Raw genomic sequence first — 21,643 nt, forward strand, 5'->3', positions numbered from 1 at the left:
GTACCTGTCCAAATATCCTTTAAATATTGTAACTGTTGGGGGATTCAAGATGGTGGTGACCCAGTAGGTCTGAGTTTGCTGAGCTCTGCCCAGGACTCAGACAAAGTGGGGTACCCACCCTCCTCTCACATTTTAAATCACTTTAAATAGCTTTTCCCCAGTTCCTACAGCAAACTTTAACAGTTTGGTACATTTTAAAATGACTAAAGGAAGAGGATCACAGAGTTCGCAACAAGCAGGGACATAAGTCATTTGTTTAAATGGTGCACCTGGAATGTTAAAGGAAGCCACTCACCAATAAAAAGGAAAAAGATATTATCAAATCTTTAAAAAAGAGAGGTTTGATGTAGCCCTTTTGCAGGAGACACACCAAATTGATAAGGAGCACTTGAAGCTACAGTAGGGAGGATTTGGTCAGGTGTTCTTTTCATCCTTCAAGTCGAAAAGTAGGGGAGTGGCCATTCTTGTTCGGAAAAATCTTCGATTCCAAATGTTAGGCCAGATAAAAGATGAGTCTGGACGGTTTATAATACTTAAAGCTCTAATATATGGAGAAGGGTATGGGACTTTAAATGCATACTGCCCCCCGACACGTCCTTTTCAATTCGTAACAGATGCATTCTCCAGGCTGATGGTCCTTGGGGTACGTCAGATAGTTATAGGGGGAGATTTTAATTGTATTATTGATCCCGAGGTGGACAGCACACCTAGGAGCTCTGTGGGCATGTCTCTGCGATCTAGGTAGCTGGTTGATTTGAATAGGGAGCTGGGACTGGTAGATGTGTGGAGGAGTCTTCGCCCTGAGGGTAGAGATTTCACTTTTTATTCTAATCCACACTAGTGCCACACCAGAATCGATATGTTTTTTGTCCCCTTGATTTTTCTGAATTCAATACTTTCCTGTAAAATAAGGAATTATAGCTATTTCTGATCATGCAGCAGTCTGTGTAGAGGTCAAGATTAGCGGTGATAAGATAGACTCCCGACACTGGCGTATGGACCCTTTCCTGTTGAAGGATAGTAAGTTCGTAGAATACTACTTGCATGAATTTAGTTTTCTGGGACATTACCATAGGTATGGCCAGCAACCCATCGGTGATGTGGGAGCCTGCTAAGGCATATGCACGCGGCCTAATTATTTCATATTCTGCAACCCGGAAAAGACAAAAGGGAGAGCAACAGCATCTGCTTGAGGCTTGCCTGAAAGCGTATGGCGATAGGCCATTCATAATTAAATTACAGCGGATTACAGCTCTCAGGGCTACCTTGAATGCTCCTCTTACGGCGATAAGCCGGGCAGGTAACTAGCATAGAGTCATAGAGATGTACGGTATGGAAACAGACCCTTTGGTCATACCCGTCCATGCCGACCAGATATCCCAACCCAATCTAGTCCCACCTGCCAGCACCTGGCCCATATCCCTTCAAACTATTCCTATTCATATACCCATTCAAATGTCTTTTAAATTTGCAATTGTACCAGCCTCCAGCACTTCCTCTGGCAGCTCATTCCATATATGTACTACCCTCTGTGTGACCACGTTGCACCTCAGGGCTCTTTTATATCTTTCCCCTCTCACCCTAATCCTATGCCCTCTAGTTCTGGACTCCCTAACCCCAGGGAAAAGACTATGTCTATTTATCCTATCCATGCCCCTCACGATTTTGTAAATCTCTATGAGGTCACCCCTCAGCCTCCGACCCTCCAGGGAAACTCCCCAATCCATTACATCTATTAGAGATAGTGTTGATATTTTGACTTGTGATCCTAAGAAGATCAACTCAGCTTTTAAAAAGTTTTATTTTGAGTTGTACCAGTCGGAGGGCTGCGCAGGTAGAGTGAGGAGAATAGAGTCCTTTTTTAAGAATCTGGATCTTTCGGGCATAACCTCGGAGCAGGTGTCCTCTTTGAATGACCCCCTGACAATTCATGAGGTGCAGGAGGTGGTGAGGCAGCTCCAGAGTGGCAAAGCAGCCAGGCCAGATGGATTTCAGGCTGAGTTTTACAAAGAGTTTATAGACAAGTTGGCCAGACCACTTATAGATATGTACAACTACTCATTTAGTCAGAGTTGTCTCCAGCATTCTCTGAGAGAAGCAAATATCTCTCTCATCTTCAAGAAAGGGAAAGCCCCAGATGATTGTACTTTGTACAGGCCTATATCCTTATTAAATGTCGACTTGAAAATTCTCTCCAAAGTGCTGGCAATAAGGCTGGAGAAGGTTTTGCCATTTATTATAAAAGAGGATCAGACGGGGTTTGCTAAGGGCCGCAGATCTACTAATAATATCAGAAGAGTGTTAAGTATGGTACAGATCTGCCAGCAAAAAGCAATACTAGGATTAGTTGTCTCCCTGGATGCAGAGAAAGCATTTGATTGGATAGAATGACCTTACCGTTTTTATACTATGGAGTGGTTTAGTAATGGAGAGGTTTTTACTAAGCGGGTCACAGTTTTATATAATGACCCTAAAAAAGCGGTGATTACTAATTTGATAAGATCGGATAGTTTGGTGTTGACAGAGGTTGCTGTCAAGCATATCCTCTTTCGCCACTATTATTTTTACTAGCAATTGAAGCGTTAGTGGAAGCTATTCGAACTGACCCCAGTATAACGGCCCCGGAGGTAGGATCAGGCAAGCATAATTACTGTTTATGCGGGTAATGGTCGTCTCTTCTTAAATGGTCCATTGATATCTGTGCCCTGCTTAATTCAAGTGGTTAATTTATTTGGTGGTTTTTCAGGATACAAAATTAATTTCACAAAATCAGAGACCAGTGATCAGTAGATCTTACCAGCATATCTAACTTTGTGGATGGATCTCGCTTTGCCTTTTGGTGGTTACTGGGAGGTTTCCTTTATTTAGGTATTTTTATTACCCCGGTATTCGGTCAGGTATATAAAGCTAATTACATTCATTTATTAGAGTAAATAAGGCAGAACCTCCAGCATTGGGAAGATCTCCCAATATCCTGGTTAGGAAAAACACCTTTGGTTAAGATGAATATCCTCTCACGCTTATTATACCCCATGAGAATGCTTCCCCTGATGTTGCCGAGACAGGCGCTGCGCAAGCTTTATGATTGGCTTGGTTCCTTCGTTTGGAATCATAGACGGCCCCTTATCAAATTAGATAAATTACAGCTCCCACAAGTAAGGGGAGGTCTGGATTTTCCAGATTTTAGGAAGTACCAACTGAGCTCGCTGCTATCGTATGTGGCTGACTGGATCTCTTGTGATTCACAATCAATTCAGCTAGATATTGAAGCTTCCCAATCAAAATGCCCCTCATTAATCTATTGTTTATGGATCATTGTAAAAGCCTGATTATCCTAAACACAATCAAAGCTTGGAGGATGATATGACAGGGTGAGGGTAATTTAGAAAAATACTTCCCCCTATACTCCTTTAGTGGGAATGCTGGGATTTCAGCCAGACCTGATAGATGCTGGATTTAAAGTTTGGGAGTCCAGAGGAATCTCATGTTTGGGAGATTTATTTGATAGGGAGGTCATGATGTCTTTTGAACAGTTATGTTAGAAGTTTGGGTTGTCTAGCAAGGATCTCTTTCGATATTTTCAAATACGAGATTTCATACAACAAAAGACCACATTAATGACCAATCCTTACAAATCGGATATGGAAAGGAGAGTGCTTTGGCCGATGGACGCATCCTCGGTCAGCACTCTCTATCACTCGCTAGCTAATAATGTTTCGAAGGACATGGAATGGTTATATAAAACCTGGACTCAAGAATTAGGGATGGCAATCCCTTAGAGATGTGGGAGGACATCTGGAACAATGCTTGAAAGATCTCTATCTGTAACAGGACTTAAGCTATTCAATTAAAGATACTTCATAGGACCCATATAGCACCAGAGTGACTTGCAAAGCTTAAGGCAGGAGCATCTCCAGTGTGTCCTAAATGTAAAATAGAAGTTGGTACTCTCACTCACTGTGTGTGGACATGTCATACGATTCGTAGATACTGGGACAGTGTAGCGAATGCCTTGGCAAAGATTGTGGGATGGGAGATTGGGTTAGACCTGGTGTCTCTCCTTTTGGGCTCTTCAAATCTTCCCTCTCTAGGTGGATATGGGATTTCTGAAGGTGGCAGGACGGGTAAACTGGTAGTTGAGGTATTGGGGAAGCATGCCTTTATCAGTTGTGGTATAGATTATAATAGCAGGAAGGTTATGTTGGAGCTGTATTGGGCTACAGATGGAGTATTGTGTGGGTTCAGATCACCACACTACAGAAGAATGTGATTGCAGTGGAGAGGGTCCAAAGAAGATTCACCAAGTATTTAAAAGTACTTGAATGAGCCCTCGGATGTGTCATGGCATTCAAGGCTATGTGCCTTTTATTCATTTAGGCAGAATTTATTGCACATTTCCAATTACCCAAAGGGCAGTTAAGAGTCAACCACATTGCTGTGGGTTTGGAGTCAGATATAGGCCAGACCCGGTAAGGATAGCAGTTTTCTTTCCTATAGGACATAAGTGAACCACATGGGATTTCTGTCAATCAGCAGTGGATTCATGGTTATCATTAGACTCTTAATTCTAGAGATTTTTTATTGTTGAATTCAAATTGTGCTAGCTACTGTGGCAGGATTTGAACTTGGGTCCCCAGAACATTATCTGGTCTATGGATTAACAGTCCAGCCATAATACCACAGCTAGTGTAAGTAGTATTATATTTTTGGCAGTACAGACTGGATGGGCTGAATAGCCTCTTCTGTTCTTTATGATTCTATGATGTTCAGTATTCCTTTACTTTAAAACCCAAGCTAACCAGCAATAATAATGTATCATGATGAGCCATCTTCAGAAAATTAATTTCTCTCTACTAGAATAGATCTGGCAAGGCACTGTAACTTAATCTAACAATGTTGCAGGGTTTTTTAATGGTTTGGTCATGTGTTTGAGGACAACATTTTTAATAGACTACTAATATGTAATTGCCTTTTTTTTAATGTACAGATACAAACTTATTCGGCGGAGGGTGATTTGGTTGATTGGTCAATGGATCTCAGTAAAATTTAAATCAGAATTAAGACCATTGTTGTACGAGGCTATCCTTAATCTCATGCAAGACCAAGACCGTGTGGTACGTTTTCAAATATAGTTTATATTTTCACAATACAGTCTATATTTAATTTATTTGGCAATCTTAAGTTTGTAGTTATATGGCTGTTGCTAACATGTTGATGTGTCTTTTTAGTGGTGATTAAATTTGGAAACATGATGTGTGTCTACTTTGTTCAAGTTGAAGTGATACACTAGGGCAGCAGATTTTGAACCTTGAGTTTCTCTTTCATCTACATCTCCACTGATCACCCATCTTAAGATGTCTATGAAGATAAAATTAGTCTCTAATACAAAGTTAGTGATCTTGAATTAGAAGAATGCTGTAAACAGTTGTGCTTTCCATAATGGTCAGCAATTAGGCTTGCTGGATAATTAATGATGAATTTGTTTAGTGCCTCTGATGAATACCTCTTTTACCCATGTATTTTTTTCAAGCAGGTTTAACATACTTTACAAATGCAATATATTGCTTGGAATGGAAATAAAAACAAAAGTGCAGCTAATGACTAATTATGTCGGTTGAGTTTTTTATACTGGTGCAGAATTTGCAAAATCTTAGCTTGATTTTTAATTCTCAATGACAAGTCAGGCTCCTCTTTTAAATGTCTTCTGTGTCTGTTCCTGATGCAAGTAAATGAAGAAAGTCCCATTTTACAGATGCATTGAAGTAAACTGGGCAAGTGTTTCAGCTGCAAGCTGTGATGAAGAAATCTTTTTGAACTGTAAGAAAGCGAAATCAAAAAGCAGGAGTATAAAATTCTGTCACAAAATGGTCACCCACAGTGTCAATCCACATCTCTTGACTCGATCTCAATATTGTTGACCAAAAAACACATTGACATGGATTTTGCATGCCCACAGTTAATTTATCTGTCGGATAAATATATATGGAATTTTGTACAGAATTTTTTTTGGTTTTTTTTCAGTTGTAGCAGTTTGCAATCCATAATAACAGCACAATATAGGAAGTATATTAACATTTTTTTCTGCAGAACATAGTTTCCAGTTAATAGCAAAGCATTTTTAACAAAGCTATATACTTCATGCATGATGAAATATTGTAGTTTTCACCTCACAAAGTAAGGCTAAGTTTGTTGAGCCTTTTCAAGTATGTCAGCCCCGTAAAGCCTATGAACTGTGGGTTAGAAAATGAAGTGTTGATTTAGCATCAATGAAAAGCACATAATGCTTCATGCATTCCCACATTCTTGCTAAAACTTTACCATGAGACAGCAAGCTTATTTTCTTGATCAGTACATTCCCTTGATGTTGCTTTACTTTCGAGGTGAGGACACTTAGTCTCCAGGTAGTGTTTTTGCTCTCCTAAGCAAGAACTTCAGCGTAAACATTATGTTTAGTTGATGCTGTTCAGGACGTCGTGAGTCTACTTACAACACAAGGACTGCAGCGGTTCAAGAAGCCAGCTCGCCACTACCTCGTTAAGGGCGACTAGGGGCAAGAAATAAATGCTGGTCAGCCAGTGATATCCATGCCCCACAAGTGAATAAAAATAAGACTGTTCATCTGAATAAACATAGTTTTTGAAACAAAATTGATGAATGGGTAACGCAAATGGTCATTACAGAGGATGACATAAGGTACGATCTGAATTTTGAAGGTTACAAGAGGTTTAGACAAGGCGGAAACTAGGAAAAGTGGAATGCCAACTTTGCTAATTAACCATGACATTAGCACAATAGAGAGGGATGGCCTAATTCAGGAATTCAGGCTGTATTCCTGATGAAGGGTTTTTGCCCGAAATGTCGATTTTACTGCTCCTCGGATGCTGCCTGAACTGCTGTACTTTTCCAGCACCACTCTAATCTAGACTCTGGTTTCCAGCATCTGCAGTCATTGTTTTTACCTAATTCAGGAAATCAGAACATAGAAGTGGTTTCGGTCATGATGAGAAATGATGGTGACAGTTTTTTGACAGAATGTTTTTGAATTGATTTTGTTTTCCCACAATTCAAAAATAATTCTTCATTGCAAAGTGCAGTCAAAATACTTATCCATTCAAGAATTCACTTGAACCATAACCACGAAGTCGGATGAGTATGAAGTATGAAATGGTGGTGAGGGTGGGTGCTTGTCAATAATCATATGAAGGGCGAAGTTAACCAGAGGAGGAATTTATAAATTGCTTTAAGGATAGAATTAGAATATCCTTTTATTGTCACACATACTCCATTGTAGGAGTACAGTGAAAAGCTTTTACAATGTCTGCCTTCTTATGGTGATATTTTAGGTACAAGTACCGAGGTACAATTCTTGGATACAGCAAAGGCATAAAAGTAGCTGCATTGCTTACAGAGTTGAAAAATAAGATAAAAATTGGACATCATTAAAAGATTGACATTACAGGAAAATAGGAAATTTCAAATAGACATTGCAGTTAAGAGCCCATTTGGGTGTGTTTGAGATACCAGGCCTCGTATTGTGCAATGAGGTAGGATTAGTTAATAACCTAGTCAAGGCACAGTGGTAAATAAGATCATAAGCTGAATGTAAAATTCAGCCTTCTTGATTTAAAAATAAGAGTGGACCCAAGATTAATGTTTTAAGTTAAATAAGGGCACTTACAAGAGTAAGAAGACACAACTAGCTAACTGGCAGATGAGATTCAGGGATTAGTAAGTGGAGATGCAGGAGAGGTATTTAAGGGCATATTTTAGAACACACACATAAAAAACATTCCAATCCCACCATCAGTGGTTAACTAATTTGAAGACAGCATCAAACTTAAAAGAAAGAAAAGGGTGGGTGGCAGGTCAAAGTTTAAGAGAAATTATTTGTTTTTTCTCATCGCTGGTTGTGAATCCTTGGAACTCTTTTCTTAGGATATTTTTAAGGCAGAACTGGATAAAATCCTGATAAATAAGGGGGTGAAAGGCTACCAGATTGGTAGGAATGTGGAGCAATTGCATCAGCAATATTCATATCAAATGGCTGAGCAAATCACCTTATTTCCACTGTCTAATTTGTACATTCATGTATTGTTGGACAGAATATTTACAAAAAATCAAAATTGACAAAAAAATTAATAAAGAGAGAAAAAATTATAAGAGGAGAAAGGTACCTAGAAATTAAAAAAAGAGTTTTTGTAGATATTTAAAATAGAGTTAGCATAGTGATTGTTGTTCCTGATGGCCTACATTCCAGGATGTTAAATGAAGTGGCAGCAGAGATAGATCTATCGGTTACAATATTTCAAAATTCTATGGACACAGGAAAGGTTCCAGTGGATTGGAAATGGTTAATATAATGCCCTTTATTCAAAAAGGAAGAGAGGCAAAATGTGGGAGTTTACAGACCAGTGAGTTAAACATCTGTTGTTGAGAAACTGTTAGAATTAATTATCAAGGAAGCAATATCAGGACATTTGGAAAGTCAAGACGTTATCCATCAGAGTCAGCATACTTTTATGAAGGGCAAATCCTTTTTGACTAATTTGCTAGGGTTCTTTGAAGATGTAACAAGCAAGGTGGGTAATGAGGATACTGCAGATGGACTTTTCGGAAGGTGTTTGATAAGGTGCTGCACAAAAGGTTAATTCACAAGGTTGGATCGTATGGGATTAGGTAGGGGTAATTTATTAGCCTGATAGGTAACTGGCTGATGGACAGAAGACGGAGAGTTGGGATAAAGGCTGATAAGATGTAACAAGTGGAGTGCTACAGGTTTTGCTCCTTGGACCCCAGCTATTTACAATCTACATTAACGACCTGGAGAAAGAAGGTTGGATACCCAAATTTGCAGTTGAACAAAAATAGGCAGAACGGTAAATTGCAATGAGGAAATAAGAACCTTACAAATGGATATAGATATGTTAGGAGAGTGGACCAAAATGTGGCAGATGGAGTTTAACATGAATAAGTGCAAGGTCATGCATTTGGGTCAAAAAAATGGAAAGGTGGCCTATTATTTTAATGGGGCGATACTTTGGGGTGCTCTGGAGCAAAGGGATCTTGCTGTACTTGTTTGTGAGTCAAAGAGAACTGACATGTCGGTACAACAAGTAGTAAAGAAAGCGAATGGAATGTTGGGTTTCCCAACTTCACCATCACACCAGCGGATAAAGGGGGTGCAGTGATAGTTTGGCGCACTGACCTCTACACCACTGAAGCCATAAGCCAACTTGCAGACACCGCCTCCTACTGCCCCCTCAACTTTGACCCCCCCCAATCACCAAACCATCATCTCCCAGACCATACACAACCTCATCACTTCAGGAGATCTCCCACCCATAGCTTCCAACCTCGTAGTCCGGGAACTCCGCACCGCCCGATTCTATCTCTTTCCCAAGATCCAGAAGCCTGACTACCCTGGCCGACCCATTGTCACAGCCTGCTCCTGCACCACTGAACGCATCTTCACATACCTCGATACTGTCCTATCCCCTCCAGTCCAGGAACTTCCCACATACGTTCGAGACACCACCCATGCCCTCCACCTCCTCCAAGGCTTCCAGTTCCCCGGACCCCAAGGCCTCATCTTCACCATGGACATTCAATCCCTCTACAACTCCATCCACCATGACCAGGGCCTCCAAGCCTTCCGTTTCTTCCTCTCCTGACGTCCCCGACAGTACCCTTCTACCGACACACTCGTTTGTTTAGCTGAGTTGGTCCTCACCCTTAGCAATTACTCCTTCGAATCTTCCCACTTCCTCCAGACGAAAGGGATAGCCATGGGCACCCGCAAGGGCCCCAGCTTTGCCTGTCTCTTTGTTGGCTACGTAGAACAGTCCATCTTCCGTAGTTACCCCAGCACCACTCACTGCCTCTTCCTCCGCTTGACTGCATCGGTGCCACTTCGTGCTCCAGCGAGGAGGTTTAGCAGTTCATCAACTTCACCAACGCATTCCACCCTGACCTTAAATTCACCTGGACCATCTCTGACACCTCCCTCCCCTTCCCGGACCTCGCCATCTTCATCAATGACGACCGACTTGACATTGACATTTTTTACAAACCCACCAACTCTCACATCTACCTGGATTTCACTTCTTCCCATCCTCCCTCCTGCAAAAATGCCATCCCATATTCCCAATTCCTTCACCTCCACCGTATCTGCTCCCAGGAGGACCAGTTCCACCACAGAATACACCAGATGGCCTACTTGGTTAGAGATTGCAATTTCCCTTCCCACATGGTTGAAAATGCCTTCCAATGTATCTAATCCACATTCTGCACCTCCGCCTCAGACCCCACCCCTCCAACTATAACAAGGACAGAACCCCCCTGGTCCTCACCTTCCACTCTACCAACCTTTGCATAAGCCACATCATCCGCTGACATTTCCGCCACTTCCAAACAGACCCCACAAACAGAGATATATTTCCTTCCCCACCCCTTTCCGCTATCCGCAAAGACCGTTCCCTCCCTGACTACCTGGTCAGGTTCACGCCCCCCAACAACCCATCCTCCCTTCCTGGCACCTTCCCCTGCCACCGCAGGAATTGCAAAACTTGCACCCACACCTCCCCTTTCACCTCCAACCAAGGCCCCAAAGGAGCCTTCCACATCCATCAAAGTTTCACCTGCACATCCACCAATGTCATTTATTGTATCTGTTGCTCCTGATGTGGTCTCCTTTACATTGGGGAGATTGGACACTTTCTTGCAGCGCGCTTTAGGGAATATCTCTGGGACACCAACACCAATCAACCACACCGCCCCGTAGCCCAACATGTCTGCTGAGGACATGCAGGTCCTGGACCACTCCCTCACCACCTGACGCCGGGAGGAAGAATGCCTCATCTTCCGCCTCAGAACACTTCAACCCCAGAGCATCAATGTGGAATTCACCAGTTTCCTCATTTCTCCTCCCCCCACCTTACCCCAGTTCCAACCTTCCAGCTCAGCACCATCCTCATGACCTGTCCCACCTGCCAATCTTCCTTCCTACCTATCCGCTCCACCCTCCTTTCTGACCTATCACCTTTATCCCCACCCCCATCCACCTACTCTTTGCTACCTTCTCCCCAGCCCCACTCCTCTCCCATTTATCTCTCCACCCCAGAGGCTCCCTGCCTTCATTCCTGATGAAGGTCCTTTGCCCGAAATGTTGATTTTCCTGCTCCTTGGATGCCGCCTGACCTGCTGTGCTTTTCCAGCACCACTCTAATCTAGACTCTGTTGGCTTTTACATCTAAAGCAATGGAATATAAAGGTCAGGGATTATTTTTGGTATTTGTGAGTGCGTATCTGGAGTATTGTACACCGTTTTGGTCCCCTTATTTCAGGAAAGACGTGGTGGTATTGGAAGCAGTTCAGAGAAGGTTCACTAGATTGATCCCAGAGATGAGTGGTTTATTGTGTTGAATTGATTGAACAGTTTAGACTATACTTTCTGGAAGTTAGAAGAATGAGGAGAGATCAAATTGAGGTATTCAAGATGATAAAAGGTGTGGATAAAATAGACTTGGAGTGGATGCTTCCTATTGTGGAGCATTCTAGGACAAGAGACCATAGTCTTGTGGTAAGGGGTAGCAAATTTAAAACCGAGTTGAGGAGAAACTATTTCTCCCAAAGGGTTGAGAATCTGTGGAATTCGCTACCCCAAAGTGGATGCTGGGACAGTAAGTGTAAGGAGGCATTAGACAGATTTTTAAATGTTAATGGGTTGAAGCAATTGCAGAGAAGGCAGGAAAATGGGGCTGAGAAGCATATCAGCCATGATCGAATGGTGGAGCAGACTCGATGGACCTAATGGCCTAATTCTGCTCCTATTTCTTATGAACTTGTGGAAAATAAAGTTACAGCAGATGAATGGCACAGATATTTTGCATCAGTTTTCTAGTGAGAGTAGAAGCAAATTTCAAGAATTTGCTGTAAATCTGAAAATAAAAGGGAGGGTTGGACTCTAGAAATTACAATTAGCAATGAAGTGGTACTGAGTAAAGTGTTGGCAATGGGAACTCACAAGTCCCCAGATCCAGAACTTCACCCTGGGCTCTTTGCGTGGGAAAGAAGTAGCTGGTAAGATAGTTCATGCATTGGTTTTAATTTTCTGAAATTCAGTAGATTCAGAGAAGGTTCCATTGAATTTTGAAATTGGTGATTAAAACTTTTGTTTTAAAAATGGGAGACAAGAAGAGGAAGTTGTAAACCAGTTAGCTTAACATCTACAATTTGGAAGAAAATGAGGCAGAGGTTGCAAGTTTTCTGTAGCAAATGGTATTTAAAAATATTACCTTGGGAGCTCAGCACATCAGCACAAAAGACAACTCTGCAGCATTTGCAGTGTCCATAAAGAGAAATGGTGAGTAGATGATCCAGTTCAAACTCCTCCAGATGTCCCCAACATTACAGATGCCAGTCGGAAATTTGATTTAGTCTACATGATATCATGAAACTGCTGATAACACTGGATAGTATAAAGACTATGGGCCCTGAATACATTCCAACAATACTACTGACATCCTGTCTAGATGCACCTCTAAACATACTGTTTCCGTGTAGATACAACATTGATCTCTTCCCAGTCATGTGGAAAATGCTCAGGTGTATCCTGTCTGCAAAAAAAAGCAAGGATTTCCAACGCACGAATTACTATCCTTTCAATTTATTCTTGAACTGCAGCAAAGCAATAGAAGGAGTCATCAATAATGCTATCAACTGGCATTTGAAAAGGAATAACCTGCTCGCTGACAAACCTGGGTTCTGCCAGGGCCACTCAGCTCTTGACCTCAATATGGCTACAGAGGTAGTATGGGCTGAAGTTAGAAACAGGAAAGGAGAGGTCACCCTGTTTGGAGTTTTCTACAGGCCTCCAAATAGTTCCAGAGATGCAGAGGAAAGGATAGCAAAAATAATTCTGGATAGGAGCGAGCGTATCAGGGTAGTTGTTATGGGGTCTTTAACTTTCCAGATATTGACTGGAAATACTGTAGTTCGAGTACATGAGATGGGTCAGGTTTTTTCTAATGTATGCAGGATGGATTCCAGACATAGTATTTAGCAAGCCAACAAGAGACAAGACCACATTGGATTTGCTGCTGGGTAATAAACCTAGTCAGGTGTTAGATTTGGATGTAGGTGAGCACTTTGGTGATAGTCACCACAATTCGGTTATGTTTACCGATTTAAGGGATAGATATATACCGCAGGGCAAGAGTTATAGCTGGTGGTAAGGCAATTATGATGCGATTAAGCAAGATTTAGGAAGTATACGATGGGAAAGGGCACAATGGAAATGTGGAATTTATTCAAGGAACATTGCCACTCGGGTTAAGAGGGTTGTCAAGAGGGCATACGGTGTGTTAACTTTTATTTGTAGAGCTATCGAGTTTCTGAGCCACAAGATCATGCTGCAGCTGTACAAAACTTGATGCGGCCGCACTTGGAGTATTAATATATAGTTCTGGTCACCGCATTATAGGAAGGATGTGGAAGCTTTAGAAAGGGTCCAGAGGAGATTTACCAGGATGTTGCCTGATATGGAGGGAAGGTATTATGAGGAAAGGCTGAGGGAGTTGAGGCTGTTTTCTTTAGAGAGAAGAAGGTTAAGAGGTGGCGTAATTGAGACATATAAGATAATCAGAGGGTTAGATAGGGTGGACAGTAAGAGCCTTTTTCCTCGGATGGTGATGGCTAGCATGAGGGGACATAAGTTTAAATTCATGGGTGATAGGTATAGGACAGATGTCAGAGGTAGTTTCTTTACTCAGAGTAGTTGGGACATAGAACGCGCTGCTTGCAGCGGTAGTAGTCTTGCCAACTTTATGGCATTTAAATGGTCATTGGATAAACATATAGATGAAAATGGAATAGTATAGGATAGATAGGTTTCAGATTGGTTCCACAAGTCAGCGCACCCTCGAAGGCTGAAGGGCCTGTACTGCGCTGTAATGTTCAATGTTCTTTGGCATTGGATCAAACATGGGCAAAAGAATAAAATTCTAAAGTAAAGTGAGAGTGACTTGATGATGACCACATGACATTGCACTTGACCAAATATGGCAGCTCTTCTAAAGCTGGAATAATTGGGAATTGGGAAAGCTCTCTATTGATTTGAGTCCGACCTGTGAGAATGCAAGATAGTTGTCCTTTTTGGCTGTTAATAACTTGGGGCAGGAAATGAGGAAGAAAAAGCAGGGTCTAGTGACTACACAGGGGCTCCTGTGCTCAAATCAGGGGTGTGGCTGCTGTATTCATTCAGGAAACATATGGTTGTGGACCAAGGGAAGGCCAGAGAATGGGATATCTAGCCCTAGCCAATTATCTGAGCCCCAGGATGTGACAGCAGGAGTTCCTCAGGGTCGTGTCTAGACACAACCATTTTCATGGCTTCATTGTTGACGTTTACACCATTAATATGTTAGGAGTGGAGATGTTCGCTGATAACACTATGCTAAACACCACTTGTTATTTCTCAGATCCTGAAGCAGTCAGTCATCAGACAAAACAAGACTGCACAACATCCAGGCTTGGTTTAGAACACAAAACATAGAACAGTACAGCACAGAACAGGCCCTTCAGCCCACGATGTTGTGCCAACCATTGATCCTCATGTATGCACCCTCAAATTTCTGTGACCATATGCATGTCCAGCAGTCTCTTAAATGTCCCCAATGACCTTGCTTCTAGAACTGCTGCTGACAACGCATTCCATGCTCTCACAACTGTCTGTGTAAAAAACCCCACCTCTGACAGCCCCTCTAAGTCATATGTAACATTCATGGCAAACAAGTGCCAGACAATGATCATCTCCGACTGAAAATAATTTACCATTGCCTATTAATGTTCAGTGTCATTACCATTGCTGAATACCTTGCTGTCAACCTTCTTGGATTTTCAGTTGACCAGAGACTGACCTTGAACCAGTAATATAAATACTACAGCTATGAGGCCAATTCAGAAGCAGGGAACTCTGTGGTGAGTAATTCTCCTCCTCTCTCACAGTGCATGTCCAGCACATTCAAGGTCAAGACAGTAATATGAGGGTAGTCTCTCCACTTGGGTCCATAGATGCAACTCTGACAACAATCCAGAGTCTTGTCTCCACCCAGAACAAAACCGCCCAGTTTGGTTTACATCCCATGTATCACATTCAATGTTCATCACTTTACCACAACCAGCAGACATTGGCGGCATTGTGCACTATTCATCGCATGAACTTCCAAACTCCTCAGGTAACAGTAACACTTCAAAACTTTCTTTAGGAGAAAATGAGGACTGTAAATGCTGGAGATCAGAAAAGAGTGTGTGGTGCTGGAAAAGCACAGCAGGTCAGGCAACATCCAAGGAGCAGGAGAATCAAAGATTTGGGAATTAGGCTTGTGGGTGGGAGTCTTGATTGAAAAAGTGACCCGGAGGTGGAATCTGCAACCGTCCCCACCTTTTCCTCTGCAAAATTCTCTACCTTTTTCTCTGCTTCCTCGTAAGCATCTATCTGCCACAACAGAGGCCTCCAAGCTCTCCCTTTCCTCCTCTCACGCTGCCCCAAACAGTATCCTTCTAATGACACCCTCATCTGCCAGGCTGAACTTATCCTCACCCTTAACAATTTCTCCTTCCAATCTTCCCACTTCCTCCAAACCAACATGTGCTCTAGCCATGCCTGCCTCTTTGTTGGGTACATTGAACAGTCCATCTTCTGCAGCTACACCAATATCAACCCCCACCTCTTCTTCAGCTACATCGATGACCGTGTAGGTGCCACCATGTGCTCCCACGAGGGGGTTGAACAGTTCAAGAACTTCACTAACACTTTTCACCCCAACCTCAAAATCACCTGGACCATCTCGGACACTTCTCCATCTCCAGCGGCCAACTGACCACAGATGTCTACAACAAACCTATGAACTCCCACAGCTGCCTGGGCTATACCTCCTCCCACCCTGACTCCTGTAAAAACGCCATCCCTTATTCCCAAATCGTCGGCCTCTGCCACATCTGTTCCCAGTGTGAAGAATTCCACATAGAAAATCCCAGATGGCCTCCTTCTTCAAAAACCACAATTTCCCCTCTCACTTGGCTGACGATGCCCTCCAGCACATCTCCTCCACTTCCTGCACCTCCACCTGTGAACCCCACCCCTCTCAATGCAACAAGGACAGAACCCTGGTCCTCATCTTCTACCCCATCAACCTCCGGATACATTGCATCATCCTCCGCCACTTCCGCCACATTCAAATAGACCCACCACAAGGAATATTAGCGTTTCGGAGAGTCGATTCCCTCTGCGACTCGCTTGTCAGATCCCCACCCCTCACCAGCCCTTGCCTCACTTCCAGCACCTTCTCCAACACCGTAGGAAGTGCAAAACCTGTGCCCACATCTCTCTCTCTCTTCCCCCCCCCCCCCCCCCCACCTCTGTTCAAGACCCCAAAGGATCCTTCCACATCCGACAGAAAATTACCTGTACCTCCACTAATGTCATCTACTGTATCTGTTACATCAGATGTAGTCTCCAGTACATTGGGGACACAAGATGCCAACTTGAGGACTGTTTCAGTGAACATTTCTGAAACACCTGCACCAACCAACCCCTACACCCCGTGGTTGAACACTTCAACTCTTCCTCCCACTCCACCAAGGACATGTAGGTCCTGGGCCGCCTCCATCGCCAATCTCTAACTACCTGATGCCTGGAGGAAGAACACCTCATCTTCCGCTTTGGGACCCAGCAACCCCACAAGATTAATGTGAATTTCACCAGTTCCCTCATTCCCCCCACCCTCACCCCTCCCCAACCCCCCACATTATCCCAGTCCCAAACCTCCAACTGGGCACTACCCTCGTGACTTGTCCATCATCTTTCTCATCTATCCGCTCCACTCTCTTCAAACTATCACCTTCTCCCCCACCTTCATCTACCTATTGCATTTTCAGCTACTCAGCCCCCCCCCCCCCCCCCAAGTCTCATTCCTGATGAAAGGCTTATGCCTGAAATGTCAATTCTCCTACTCCTCCAATGCTATCTTTTCCAGCACCACGCTCTCAACTCAAACTTAGGACCTACCATTTAGAGCGACAAGGGAAGCAGATGTACATAAAAAAAACACCTGCACATTCACTTCCAAATCACTCACCCTCTTGACTTTGACCTAACCTTAGTGAGATAGTTCTAAATCCTAGAATTCTAAATAGTTCTTTGTTGTTCATTCATCTCCAGGCCTGCAGTCCTTTGAGAAAGCAGCAATTACTGTTGGACAATTAATGTTGGTCTAACCAGTTATGCCCACGTTTCATATTGAATAAATTGAAAAATAGAGAAGTTGCAGAAATTAGCTCTCAGAATTATACCAGAAACCAGAGGTTTAATCTGTCATAAAAAAAGATGTATAGCTAGGACTTCTCTCAAAAGAAGATTTGATCGAGCTTTCTCAGATTTTGAAAGCATTTGCCAGTGTACATGTGGGAAAACTAATTTTAGTTATGGACAAGATCAGACTTAAAGGACCATAAATACATGATAGTGGTGAATGCGTAACAAGCAATCAATAATCATTGGACTCAAAATCTCACCACAGATGCTGCCAGACTTGAATCTGGCAATTTCCGTTTTTGTTTGTTTATTTGGAGAGTAGATGGAAAATGGGACTGTCAGTCACAAGGCACAGCTGAATTGACTAATGGAGGTATATTTGGGGGAAACTAGGTAAACATGAGGGGAAAAGGAATAGAATATGTTTGAGTTAGATGAAGGCTGAGAGGAAGCTTGTGTGACTGACATGAATGTGTTGGACTAAATGGCTTGTTTCTGTACTCTAAATGCCAATTAATAAACCTGAATTCTCTGAATAACGTGTTGGGTACTGTGTTCTTTTCTGTGAGGATTGAGGAATAGATTGTCTTGACAGCCTTTACACTTTGCTAGTTGTTTTAAGCAGATGTAATGCGGATATTCCAGGAGGGATGCAGTTAGTCAAACGATGTATTTTTAAACAAAACAGAATTTATTTACAAGATTACTGAATGAAACACAAAAGAGAACAAAATACCAAATAACATAACCTATCTGAAAGCCTAGCAGTTCATCCCAATTTAATGAGGCTGTTCCAAATACTTGCAACAACCCTCAGGAAGACCCTTGGCACAAAAGGTAAAATCAAACACAGGGTCTTACAGGAGAGATGTCAGAGAGCGATTCCGCATGGACCTGCTGCTTTTGGTCCAGCAGCTTTTACAACTGCCTGACTGCTTTCACTGAATAGACAGACCAAACCAAACCAGAAAAAAGCTGAGCTGAGAGAACTGGCCACTTCCCTTTCATTGTACAAGCTTTGTTTTTTAAACTTAAAGGCCTTTTGCCTGAGACAGTATCTATTAACTATAATGAAATTGGCCCTAAAATCCTTCAAACTTTTTGGAGTCTTGTCTTTTATGACCTCTCTGGAAACAAAAAGCCAAGGACACCATAACCTTGTTAAAGGAGCAGCATCATCATATCTCAAACATCATTATGATGGGTTATTGATTTTCTGTATACTGTTAGATATTCAAATTCTTTTTTAATTACATAAATGTGACATGAATTAGTTTCTTCTCTTATTCTCTTACATTGATCTTGTTTGTGAACTAAGGAAAGATTTCTTGAACAAAATTATTTTCCTGTTGTGAATCTGTCCTCCAGATCGTACATTTGTTTGCCTTCCACCTCCCTCTACCTCTTGTAGCAGTTGATGTCTCCTATTCATCGTGCAGATAGAATGTAATTTTGCATCATTAGATTGGTAAACACAAATCTCTGTTGCCCAGTACATGTAATGGTGAGTTACATTTCATTCAAAGTTTTGACAAGTCTTCATATGTTGTAGAAGTATCATGTAAAGCCTGTTCTTCACTATTCGCTTAATGGGTCTTACAATGCCATTGATTCAGCTTCTGTTATGTTAGCCATTGTCATTTAGGGTGGAAGGCTATTGCATCAGTGTTCGTTGATTTGGAAGGATGGCAATGTTTTCACGCAGAGGTTAGTGCTTATATGGAATGAGCTGCCAGAGGAAGTAGTGGAGACTGGTACAATTACAACATTTAAAAGACATCTGGATGGGTATATGAATAGGAAGAGTTTAGAGGGATATGGCCCAAATGCTGGCAAATGGGACTGCATTAATTTAGGATATCTAGTCGGCCCGGACGAGTTGACCAGAGGGTCTGTTGCTGTGCTATGCATCTCTATGACTATATGACCAGAAATGTTTGAGTAAAACTCTGAAGAGCTTTTTGAAACTGAAAACGTTTAAATTCAGGTGAATGAAAACTCCAGAAAAAAGCCTTCAGATTTTTCAAATTTGGAGTTGAAGTCACTGTTAACCTAAGCTCATTGAGATGTTTGAATGAAAAATTTTTCTGTGATAGGAGTACTGTGCAAGGGCTGCTTTTGGGTTCTGTTAAGAATTGTTTTTGGATCTGTAAAGAAGTGTTTTGAGATTAATAAGATTAAGAGATTTATTCAGCTTCTACCAGAAATTGATCACTCATTGTTTATTTTGTTTTCACTAGCAATTCTGACATAAGATAAAACTGTCTATCTTCTCAGTGTAGTTATTCCAAAATTATTTGAATTGCATTTATATCACAGTTATTATCAGTCTCTCAATCCAATGCCTACTTATCACAATTAATGCATTTACTTCAAACTGAAAGTTATATTCGAAAACATATTGAATTCAAAACTGGGTTTCTGCAACAAAACAAATCTTGAACATTTACAAATTGCTTAGTACTTTCCTGAGTGTTCATATTTGCAACTTGAAATAAGGTTTGAAGTTTTATATGCATAAAGAATGACTGAGCATTTCATTCATTCAGATTTTTCAAATGACTAATCATAGTCAAATTCAAACCAAATTACCAGTATGTGCATGAAACGGCTGTTTCATAAAAACCGGTGATGCTGATGTTATCTTCCATATGGTTGTTGTTAAATAATATATACAACTGTGAAGACTGCCACATGGAAAAAATGACATTAAAATGATGTTTCTTGAGCTTGAGGTAGAGCTTTTTTTTTCATGATTCTATCACAAAGTAGCATTCGTGATCTCAATAACTTTGAAACATTTCATTGCGTTTTCATTGAATTTGGTCAGGAAACTTTTGTAATCTTTTATATTTATGAAAGTATCTGTAAAGCCGACATATTGTCTCATCTGAGTAGATGGCTCAAATAATCTGTTTTTATCATTCTTTTACTAATATCTAATTCTGTGTTGCATAATTTTTCCTGGTGGTATAGATTTTAAGATGGTAATAGTCATGAAACTATCAATATTTGTCATCCTTGCTCTGTTAAACTGACGCAACTCTGGTCTCTACATGTCCAGTTTAATGCCAAAATTGAGAAGTTGCTGCACAAAAGGGTACATGACCTAATTTTGCAACATGTCCATCTTTCTCCTCCACCCCACTAATCTATCCTCAATGGAAAGATTTTCTAATTACTTGAATTGACATGAAAGCTTGTTTTTCTGTCAAAAGGACATATGAAAATATACTTGCAATGTTTTTTGCCTGCTTGAATGAAGTGTAGCTGGGTATTCTAACACTGTACTAATTTTGTAATTATTCTTGAACAATTTGGTGCTCAAAGCTAATTATATTTGTAGAATTTCATTTTTTCCATGATTTATAGTTCAATAGGTTTTGAATATAATATTTTTTAAAGCTTAGTAAATGAAATTTCTGCTTTTCTCTGAATCCCATTTGTTTGTCCCGGTTTTTATTTTGTTTGTAAAATGATTAAGATGTGAAAGCTAATCAGCACGTTTTACTTTCTGATTTGTTGACGCCAAAGATTTTCCAGTAAGAGAGACTGCTTAACATGTTTGGTGACAGCAACAATGCTGGAGATTGCTTATTGTTGGCACCAGAATTAAATTAACACTGGAAAGATGAAATCCAAGCCGAAGAGATCAGGATTCTTTTGAGGTCAACAGTTAGCATTGTACCTATTGCTGCTGACTGCAAAATCTGGACTATGATTTTTTTTCACCTCTGATTGCAGTCTTCCTCAAAACTTCAGTTGCGGTATTAAATTATTTGGTGATCGCATTAATTTTGGAGAGGTGTGTTAGACAGAGCAAACTTGTAAATCAGGAAGAGTACAATGTACCTCTATCATTTTCCAAAGCAGTAATTTAAATAGATAAAGATTCAGCTGCACTACAATGTTGAATTGTTTACTGTTGTGATTTACCCTTAAGTTTGCAACAGAGGGATTTGAGAGTTTGATTTAGAATAAGGAGTGTCACAACCATTCTTGTGTTTTTCTTTACACTTGAACTAGCACATCTTTAAAGCAAACAGATCTGGGCTTATGGGTTTTTATAGACTGTATAGATTTTCTCGAATGATTTAGTTATTGTTCAAACAGACGAAATTGAAAAATGTTTCTTTTCCAGTTAAGATTTATGACCCCGACTTTTCAGCCTTTAATGTTTTGAATATTGCATAGTATCTGAATGTATGAAACATTCTGCCAATGTGTTTGTACCGAAGAAAGTAATTTAAATTCTGTTTCTAAAAAGGTTTTGGTCTGAGATACATCTTGATGTATTCTTGTATTTGGATTTAAATGCAGTTGATTCACTTG

General features: G+C 41.2%; 1 protein-coding gene across 1 annotated transcript in view; it reads left to right on the plus strand.

Moving 5' to 3' along the window:
* Positions 1-21,643, plus strand: part of ipo11 (importin 11) — a 476,887-nt gene that overhangs the window by 193,713 nt on the left and 261,531 nt on the right. Inside the window, exon 16 of the mRNA XM_060823716.1 lies at positions 4,988-5,114. Coding sequence (XP_060679699.1) covers positions 4,988-5,114 — 127 coding nt within the window. The remainder of the gene's footprint in view (positions 1-4,987; positions 5,115-21,643) is intronic.

This window comes from Hemiscyllium ocellatum, chromosome 1 (genome assembly GCF_020745735.1).
Source record: "Hemiscyllium ocellatum isolate sHemOce1 chromosome 1, sHemOce1.pat.X.cur, whole genome shotgun sequence".
NCBI lineage: Eukaryota > Metazoa > Chordata > Chondrichthyes > Orectolobiformes > Hemiscylliidae > Hemiscyllium > Hemiscyllium ocellatum.